The sequence below is a fragment of the Salvelinus namaycush genome, chromosome 11 (assembly GCF_016432855.1).
Source record: "Salvelinus namaycush isolate Seneca chromosome 11, SaNama_1.0, whole genome shotgun sequence".
Classification (NCBI taxonomy): Eukaryota; Metazoa; Chordata; class Actinopteri; order Salmoniformes; family Salmonidae; genus Salvelinus; species Salvelinus namaycush.
Window position 1 is genome coordinate 37129139 of NC_052317.1, and position 10885 is coordinate 37140023.

The 10885-nt window shown below is 41.3% G+C and overlaps 1 protein-coding gene across 1 annotated transcript; it reads right to left on the reverse strand.

Annotated features, from left to right (window-relative positions):
* Nucleotides 1-5568: 5568 nt before the first annotated feature.
* LOC120056122 lies at nucleotides 5569-8396 on the reverse strand. Its single transcript, XM_039004314.1, has 2 exons — nucleotides 8211-8396; nucleotides 5569-7726 (listed from the first exon to the last, which is right to left on the reverse strand). Exon 2 carries the CDS (start codon nucleotides 7717-7719, stop codon nucleotides 6262-6264), a length of 1458 nt encoding a protein of 485 aa, XP_038860242.1. The 5' UTR covers nucleotides 7720-7726; nucleotides 8211-8396; the 3' UTR covers nucleotides 5569-6261.
* Between the last annotated feature and the right edge of the window lie 2489 nt (nucleotides 8397-10885).

The following is a 10885-nucleotide window of genomic DNA, read 5'->3' on the forward strand; positions in this document are numbered from 1 at the left end:
ATGAGGATCATGTCTCTATCAATTCGGAATCTGACAGTAATTTGAAAGAAGAGGATGAGATTGACCCTCAGCCAGCCACAGGACCAGCCCATCAGCAGCCAGCCACAGGACCAGCCAGTCAGCAACCAGCTCATCAGCAGCCTGCAGGAGGAGAAATATGGATGTCAACATTTTTGGAAATTGAATGGTCTTCTTGCCAAAGGAATGAGCCACCCCACATGGCTGCCAATGTGATAAGGATGCAACCAGGACCGACGCAGATGGCGGTTACTCATGTGCAGTACATAGTCTTCTTTTGAACTGTTCATCCCAGACACCATCCAGAAAATCATTCTAGACTGCACTAATTTGGATGGAAGGTGTGTTTTTGGATAGAGATGGAAGGAGATGGATCAAACTCATTTACATGTATACTTTGGGGTTCTTCTCCTTGCTGGTGTTTTCAGATTCACTGGGGAATCTACAGAATCCCTGTGGGATGCAGAAACTGTCAGAGAACTTTTCCGTGCAACAATGTCCCTGGAAAACTTCCACATTATTTCCAGGATTATCCTTTTCGATAACCGAGACACCAGACCAGATCGGCGGCAGAGAGACAAGCTAGCTGCCTTCCCCTATTTTACAACTCTGGGCCCAACGTTAGTCTTGACGGGCAGCTTATCTTTTTGCCACTATAGGGGGTGCTGTTTTGCATTAGCATAATTTGCTCAACAGATTAAACGGCTTCCTAATCAATTCTTGCTCGTACAATATGCATATTATTGTTATTATTGGATAGAAAACACTCTCTAGTTTCTATAGCCGTTGGAATTTTGTCTCTGAGTGGTACAGAACTCAATCTACAGCACTTTTCATGATAGGGAGTCAGATTTCAGACATCCTGGCCCCTGATCTGGAGTCAGTTTAAAGGTCCCTGTAAATGCTATGGAGAAACAGACACTTCTTACGTCTTCCCCTGGATGTCAGTACGTGATGACGCTTTGAATGGAGTCGATTGCGCAATCAGGGGCTGCATAAAAGAGCAAATACCGGAAGTAGTATCCCTTTGCTGCCTGCGCCTTGCGCACAGAGGACGTCGGACTCGCCTCTTTCCAAGCGTTTGTTTAGCCAGTAATATTTCTCTGGTCATGTTTTTACTCGTTAGAGGTGTTAAAAACATCATAAGGTAGTTAATTTAAACCGTTTTATAGCAATTTATATCCGTTTAGTGCGATTTTGAGCCATTTATTTCTGAGGCACTTTGAACCACTGGGCACGTTTCCTGTTCATGCCGAACGTTAGTGGGCATTTCCACATGGCAAGAGGACAGCTTTCGACCAAAAGACGATTAGACCCAAGAAAGGATTCTTTGCCCAAGATTCTGATGGAAGAACAGCTCACAGTAAGAACAATTTATGATGATAAATCGTGTTTCTGTCGAAAAATGTTAAACGCTTATGTCGCCATTTTGTTTTGTATAGCTTCGCTTGGCGCAACCTGTATTGAAAAGTAAGGATAATTTAAAAAATGTAAATCCGCGATTGCATTAAGAACTAATTTGTCTTTCGATTCCTGTCAACCCTGTATTTTTTAGTCAAGTATATGATTAGCTTTTGATTAAACTAGATCACTAAAAGATGGCGTCCGACATTTCCTTGCTTGTTTTGCTACTATTTTCATTGTATAACCACGGTTTTTTATGGCTAAATATGCACATTTTCGAACAAACTATATATGTATGTTGTAAAATGATGTTACAGGAGTGTCATCGGAAGAATTCTGAGAAGGTTAGTGAAAAAATTAATATATTTTGGCGATGATTACGTTATCCCTCTCTTTGGCTTGAATCGATGCTCTGGTAACGTTTGCACATGTGGTATGCTAACTTATCGATTTATTGTGTTTTCGCTGTAAAACGCTTAGAAAATCTGAAATATTGTCTGAAATCACAAGATCTGTGTCTTTCCAATGCTATGCTTTGTCTATTTTTATGAAATGTTTTATGATGAGTAAATTGGTCATACACGTTGCTCTCTGTAGTAATTCTAGTCGAGTTGTGATGGTCGGTGCAATTGTAAACTGTGATTTCTACCTGAAATATGCAAATTTTTCTAACAAAACCTATCCTATACCATAAATATGTTATCAGACTGTCATCTGATGAGTTTTTTTCTTGGTTAGTGGCTATCAATATCTTAGTTTAGCCGAATTGGTGATAGCTAGTGGTGTTGAGAAAAAATGGTGGACAAAGAAAAGTGGTGTATTTTGCTAACGTGGTTAGCTAATAGATTTACATATTGTGTCTTCCCTGTAAAACATTTTAAAAAACAGAAATGATGGGTTTATTCACAAGATCTGTATCTTTCATCTGGTGTCTTGGACTTGTGATTTAATGATATTTAGATGCTACTATTTACTTGTGAAGCTATGCTAGCTATGCTAATCAGTGTGGGGGGGGTGGGGGGTGCTCCCGGATCCGGGTTTCTGAGGCAGTAGAAGTTATGCCATTTAGGGGACACTGCACCTTCAGGCACTATATACTGTCTAAACCCGCAAAATATGGTATCAAGATGTGTGTGCCCCATCCGCCCGACCCACAGAACCAACAACTCCAATACTGGAAGTAAGTGTGAGTGATGTTGTTGCATGTGTGTTTGTCTGACTTGCCTACCTTGGCCTGCTGTAACTATATATGTGAATGAGTGAGATGTTAGTAAAATGTTTTCATCATTCTAGATTGCAGCCTGTAGCAACAAAAAGAAGCTCTGCAATGTGTTTGAACCCAAGAAGGACAGGAAGACACAGTACACATGCATCAAGTGCAAGAAACACATTTGCAACACACACACAGTAAAACTCTGTCCCTCATGTGGTGTGTAGACCGGCCTTCATTTGTGTTCAATGGGGCTCATTTATCATTTCCATAAACTACTACACATAAAATGTGTCTGTCAGAGTCGTGTGTATAGGTGGCAGGGAAGTCAGGCGCAGGAGAGTTAAACGGAGTGTAAATGGAGACTTTTAATAAATGTCCACTTAACATGCTCCAAACACGAAAATGTACATACATAAAATAAACATGGGTACGAGGACCCGTCGCTCACCTATACACCAAGAAACAACACTTGACATAAAACAATCTCTGACAAAGACATGAGGGGAAACAGAGGGTTAAATACACAAGAGGTAATGAATGGGATTGAAAACAGGTGTGTGGGAAGACAAGACAAAACCAATGGAAAATGAAAAATGGATCGATGATGGCTAGAAGACCGGTGACGTCGACCGCCGAACACCGCCCGAACAAGGAGAGGCAACGACTTCGGCAGAAGTCGTGACAGTGTCCTTCCAATTTGTTCAGTTCAAAGCAATAAACATCAAGTGTTGAAAACCTTGTTTCATATATATTTGTTCAAGATAAACATGATTTATTCCACCCATATCTTGATTATAATTGATTTTTGTTTCCCAAAAAACTAATATCGCTTTTATTGACAAATGTGATCAAGCAAAGGTAAATGGCAAAATATTGTAAGGGTGCGTGCTGGTGGCAGGGAAATCAGGCGCAGGAGAATGAACTTGGTATAAAACGGAGCAGTTTAATAAGGGTGGTGCCGTGGCTGAGATCTTTGTGGGCTATACTCGGCCTTGTCTCAGGATGGTAAGTTGGTGGTTGAAGATATCCCTCTAGTGGTGTGGGAGCTGAGCTTTGGCAAAGTGGGTGGGGTTATATCCTGCCTGTTTGGCCCTGTCCGGGGGTATCATCGGATGGGGCCACAGTGTCTCCTGACCCCTCCTGTCTCAGCCTCCAGTATTTATGCTGCAGTAGTTTATGTGTCGGGGGGCTAGGGTCAGTCTGTCATCCGGTGTCCTGTGTGAATTTAAGTATGCTCTCTCTAATTCTCTCTTTCTCTCTAGCCACCGTGCTTCTACACCTGCATTGCTTGCTGTTTGGGGTTTTAGGCTGGGTTTCTGTACAGCACTTTGAGATATCAGCTGATGTAAGAAGGGCTATATAAATACATTTGATTTGATTTTGATTTGGTCAAAACTCTGAAAAACAAAATATACAAAATAAAATAAGTGGGTACAAAAACCCGTCGCACACCAGAACATATCTTGCACAATGCTTACAAACAAACAATCACCGACAAGGACAATGAGGGGGAACAGAGGGTTTAAATACACAACATGCAATGAATGGGATTGGAACCAGGTTTACATTACAGTACAGCATTATTCCTAAAATGTCCCCTTTTGTATAGATGGTAATGAAACTGAAAGACTAACACCTGTGTAGGTGCTCAGCTACAATGGGAACCAGCTGTGGTTGGTTAAATTGTTTTGATAGTATTTAATCGTTTAGATTTGGAATATATTTCAATACGGTATTATTGTCTTATTAAATTTTCTGTTATGTTAGGTTTTGAACTTAAGTTCAACAGTTTTGAAAATAGTATGTAAACATGTGCAAATTGGCCTGTAGGTACATAGAGTTTTGGTGGTGGTTGTGTCTGAGTGAGAAAAGAATTTGAAAGATGTAGTCATTGAATGCATTTTGTGCCAAAGCAATGAACAATGATCCACAGATTAGCCCACAGACTGCTGTTGTGCTCACTGTGTGAAAAGTTTTGAAAAAGTGACCTAAATATTGAGAAATGGGTCCTAGCGATTGTAAAAAACTGTAACATTGTATGTTCATGCTCTGAGGTCATGACCCCAGCTAGCCAGGTGTAGTGCCATTGGCTTATTTAGCTGTCCATGTGCTCTGAGTTCCCAGAGCATGTTCACGGCATACTGCTGTCTGTCCAGTGAGCACTGAGCGCTAGTGCAGGGAGAGTAATCCCAGTAAGAAAGATGACAACAACCATGAAACGGTGTATGTGAACGTAAGTAGATTCCTCAGTGATACTAAACCACGTAGGTGCTTGAAAGATGAACGAGGAGAGATGAATCAAAGATAACTAACGAAAACAAACTAGGTTTCCCCTTCTATATGTGGATTAATCTTTGGAGTGGAGAAACACATATATTTGTATGACTCTAGGTCAAAACCTCCCGGGAAAGAAACTCAGCCCTGATCCGTCCTCCTGGCTGTGTGAGACAAATATAGTACTTTGTAAAGACCAGGAAAGGGCAGGAGAGGGCTCCTGGGAGCCACATTGTCTCTTCTCACTTTGACTGGCACTAAATGTACCTGATCCTTTAATACCAATGATTGGTCTGAGAGTGAAGTCATCAGGATTCCCTGGTCTAAATTATTTGCTACATCATCACACTGTGGTTCATGGTGATGGAGTTCCCCACCCCTCTGGGCTGACCTTACATTGTGTTTCACTTTCCTAAATGGTGGGTCAGGACTGGCTGGTGGGTCATGGCTGATTCCATTTGAAAAACATAGTGTGAATAGGAATGGAAACTACTGTAGACCGACTTCAGTGACTGACTACTGATATGAGATATGAGATCACCATTGTCCAGCTCCAGCAAAATTCCAGTCAGATTTTCACACTCATCTTCCACGAGCATATCAATGAAGGGCTCAAGAGTGGATCCTGGGATAAGAAAAACACCACCATTTTGTTTGTCTTTCTTAGGTTTTTATTGTATATTTTCTCTTGAATTTATCATGTAACTTTTTTTGTGATTCAATTTTCATAGAATTTTCACAAAACACAAGAATTAACACCAACAAACAGAACCAATCAACACAGTCCCCACCACACAAATGCAGCAGGTAGCCTGGTGGTTAAGAGCATTGGGTCAGCAACCCAGTAAGGTTACTTGTTCAAATCCCCAGGCCGCAAAGGTGGAAAAACATTTTGTGCTGCACTTGAGCAAGGCAATTAACCCTCAACAACTGTTCCCCGGGCACCGATGACGTGGATTCAGAGGGTTTGGATTAAATGTAGAATATACATTTAGTTGAATACATTCAGTTGTGCAACTGGCTAGGTATCGCCCCTTTCCATATAAAGATCTCCAGCCCATGATACATCACAAAGAGAAAAATAAAATGTAATGTACTGAATGATTTGTCATGAGGACAGGTCAAGTCATCCACCCACACCACCAGCCTGTAGTCATCCCCTCAAAATAGCAATGAAAGAGGAACAGAAGGGATTTTTGTGAACAGATTCTCTTTTACACTTTACACAGATGAGCAATTAAAATAAACCAAGTGAAAAGCAGGGTACATGAATGTTAAACATAAACAAAAGCAATTACGAAAGCAGTTCAAAATGAGAATATCAACATCATAGATCATGTTATCAGGTGAGATCACCCCTGGACAAGTCTCTCCCAGGGTGGAGTGCGTGCCTTTTCACCCCCAGATTTCTCCAGTATGAATCTGACCTGGACCCCAGGAGACATGGTCATACTAGACTCATACACATAGACATCATACCCAGGTATATCTGCCCAATCTGAGCGGCTTTCCTCAGAGAACTTTACAGCCCATTGCCAGGTCTTATGATCCAAGGTGCCTTCAGAAGAGTAGAACCCAACCCAGGAGTTAATAAACATTTTCTTCCAGGCAGTGAAGGATTTCTTTACGTACAGACGAGCGCAGGCCTTTCCATCCTTTACGAAGAGCTGCAGACTGGCGTCATGTCCGTTAATATCAACAGGAATCTCTCTGTTGGCATTGTGAAACTCAGAACCTCTCCAGATCTCCTCTCCGATTGTGGACCCAAAGCCCAAGTAAGTCCACCAATTGTTTACCTCCTTATGGAGCCTGACCTGGAGACCAGGGTTAAGGGGTACTGAGGTGTTATAACTCCCAGAGGCTTGGCCCCCGACTGATGATCTGTCCAGCTCGCTCTTACTGTCACTGTTATTGTTCCTATGAAGCACCACCATTACACCCTGGTCTAATAGCCTCTTGGGGATCCCACTCCAGATGATCCTGGCTTTTCCTCTATCTGTGGTTTTCACCTCAAGCTTAATCAATGTATTATCGTCCTCCACTCTGGGGTTATCCATGCCACTCTGGGGTTGAGATGTTAAACGAAGAGATTGCTCCTTAAATAAAAAGGTTTTTGGACGTGTAAAGTACAATACAATTGCCAGAAGAAGTGCCAGACCAGGTGTGTGTCCCCAGATGTTTTCCAGACTCTGCAGACTGTTGTGGTTGATCTCTACATTATATATACGTGGAATCTCAATTTGGTCAATGGTTGGTAGACTTTGGATTTGTCTAAGGAGGCTGACATTGACACGGTATGTATTGTCTGGATCATAGGCACTTCCTCTGTATTGATTTGGTGGATAGTGCTGTGTGACATAGACCTCGTCTACTATGAACTGATTGGACTCTTCCTCCCTAACTCTGAGTATGACCCTGTCCCTGTTGTTCTCAGGTCTCCTTGAGTTGTAGAATCTTTGTGTGACATAATAGGGAAGTGCATTCATTGAGCCAAAACTGTTCATATTCCCTAGTGAGTAGTATCTTCCGCTTTCAGGAAGCAGAAAAGGTATTGAACAGGGTCTGTTTCCATATAAATGAATGCCATAGTCTCTCCTGGTTGGGTTGAAATTGAGTCTCATGTTGCCGTTGTTGTCAATGTGAATGTTGTTGGCTAGCCAGTGGAGCAGCATGAGGCCGTGTCGAGGAGAGGTGTGACCAAACTCTTTGTCCCTGAGATCATCTATTGAATTAAGGGTTCCTTTTATAGCGCATACTGATGCCAGAGACAGACACAGGATGAAGCAACCCAGGAATCCCCTTCCAACCATGGCCAGCCTGTAACAAAACAAATATTGTGTCAACATTTGCACATTTATTAAATAAATTACATCTGTAACTTATTTCTAGTGCTCGACAATATGTTAAAAGTTTTAGGACCCCCCCCCCCCCAAAACATCAGAAAATATCTGACAAACTTTCATTTTGAAGTTAACTGTCACTTTATCGGACCTATGTCCCAATACTGTAATATGATGTATTAAGTCCTCACATTACACGGTATGTATAGTCTGTATCAGTAGCTTATTTCTTGTGGTTGCCAATAGGTTTAATGTTTTAGGACTCCCAAAAAATGCTTGGTCTGAAAATGTGAACTGTAAGTGAACTGTAACTATATCAGACCAAAATGTCCCAATATGTACGATGAGGTTTTCCAAAATAACATTTAGAAACACTTAAACACGATCAATACTGTAATATGATGTACAAGTCCTCACATCAAAATAAAACAAATTAGTTCCAATAAAAAAATCTCACTCACCTTCTTGTGCAGCCTACCACCAGAATCTAGTCTTGACTGTGTTTTTCTCTCTTTTCTGTCAACAGATCCCAGGTTTGAAACTAACTAAAAGGTGCTTCTTGTAGCCTACATACACATAACCAGTATACAGGGCAGATACAAGACCAGGGTCAAAAAAACAGTTTTACAAAGGCTGATCTATGACATCACTGGGTCACTCATGTTTCATCAGAAATGAAACTTATCGCTAGAGTACCTTTCACTTTCAGAATGCAGAAAATATAATGGGCGGGGTCTGAGAGTTTCTATAGAAATGAAAGCCATGTTTCTCGTATCAGGGATGTGCATTCCAAGTTTTCGGTGAGCCAGATCATTTTTCTTCTTTCAGCTAAAAGTGCCATTTATTTGGCTCCCAAACAGCACTTAGTTCACGATAAAAATGTGGAAAAAAATTGCAACCTTTCATGTAAAGCCTAAAAAGTTGCCTGCCATGATATGAGATCATGACATGTGAGTTCAAATACAGTTTAATTGACCAAATTATTAGGTGACCTGCAAAAAACTATTTGCTGCAAAAATGCATGGACCAGAATGAGGCTCTCTCCTCACTTCCCATTGTTCCTGCAGTGAGGAATAACCATCTTCAACTAATGCTTTGATCTGCAGATGATCAAGAAGCAGTAGTAGCAATATGCAAATCTTGGAGCCAAATTACATATTTTTTACACAGGTGATTCGGTATCCACCTTCACCAAAAAAATCTATTCAAAATGAGTCCTTTGTTTGTGAAATTACTCATCACTATCTTGCAGCCTACAGACACATAACCAGTACATGTTATACGTCACATGTGCAGAATACAACTGGTGTAGACTTTATAGTGAAATGCTTGCATACAAACCTTTCCCAATGAGGCAGAGTTTAAATATAATAATACCAAATTAAATAGTAACAAACACAAGAGGAATACAATAAAATACACAAGAATGGAACTACATACAGGGAGTGATTTGAGTTAGATATGTACATATCAGCAGACATTGTGGCTCCCAGGAACCCATGTTGCATACCTCTGGTCTAGCCACATCTGTGTGATGTACTGCCATCTACTGGTCTTTACAAAGTACTATATTTATCTCGCATCCAAAATGGAGGGTCAGGGCTTAATTTAAGTTTCATTTAAGGGAGTTTTCCCGAGTGTCATACAAAATTGTATGTTTCTCTACTCCAACTATTAATCAACAGATAAATGTAGAAACCAAGTTAGTTTTAGTTAGTTATCTTTAATGAATCTCTCCTTGTTCATCTTTCAAGCACCCACGTAGGTTATTATGCTCGTGACGAGGAGATGGTAGAGGTGGGACTTGCAGCACGTCAAGCGTCTCAAATGGAACCAAATTCTATTTTAGCGCTCAGTTATGCAGAAGCTCGTTGACGCATGTATCACGACCCTCAGAATGGGGCGGTAGGTAACCTAGTGGTTAGAGTGTTGGACTAGTAACCGAAAGGTTGCAAGATTGAATCCCTGAGTTGACAAGATAAAAATCTATTGTTCTGCCCCTGAACAAGGCAGTTAACCCACTGTTCCTAGTTCGTCATTGAAAATAAGAATTTGTTTTTAACTGACTAGTTAAATAAAGGTAAAAAAATGGAAATCTGAGAGCATTAGGAGAGTCATCTGAAATGAGGTGGAAGAAAGGAAGCACATGAGAATATTTAAACTTTATCAAGTAACTGCGTTAATCATTAATCAAAAGTTTAGTAAATAGACCCTTCATGGTTATCCTGAACATTATAGTGCGCTACAGTACTTCAGTCCTCCTGTCAAGCGTTCCCCTAATTAGCCTTAATTGGCAATGATGTGTTTAATTAAAGGTTTAAAGAGGGAGTTCCTGCTGGAAACACATGGCAAATTAATCAGGTCCTAATAAACAGCCTACATTTGAAGATGTGAATACCATAGTGTGTGTGTGTGTGTGTGTGTGTGTGTGTGTGTGTGTGTGTGTGTGTGTGTGTGTGTGTGTGTGTGTGTGTGTGTTTGTTTGTGTGTCTTTGGGTTCCTTCTTTCAAGGTCTGTTACACTACGTAAACACATTTACATTTACATTTAAGTCATTTAGCAGACGCTCTTATCCAGAGCGACTTACAAGTTGGTGCATTCACCTTATGATGCCCAGTGGAACAACCACTTTACAATAGTGCATCTAACTCTTTTAGGGGGAGGGGGGGGTTAGAAGGATTACTTTATCCTATCCTAGGTATTCCTTAAAGAGGTGGGGTTTCAGGTGTTTCCGGAAGGTGGTGATTGACTCCGCTGTCCTGGCGTCGTGGGGGAGTTTGTTCCACCATTGGGGTGCCAGAGCAGCGAACAGTTTTGACTGGGCTGAGCGGGAGCTGTGCTTCCTCAGAGGTAGGGAGGCGAGCAGGCCAGAGGTGGATGAACGCAGTGCCCTTGTTTGGGTGTAGGGCCTGATCAGAGCCTGAAGGTACGGAGGTGCCGTTCCCCTCACAGCTCCGTAGGCAAGCACCATGGTCTTGTAGCGGATGCGAGCTTCAACTGGAAGCCAGTGGAGAGAGCGGAGGAGCGGGGTGACATTCATTAGCCATTTAAATCAATCAATAAAAAGTACAAGGTCCATCAATTCAACAAATATCTAGAGGCAATTACATAATCAGTAATCAACAAAAATATCAAC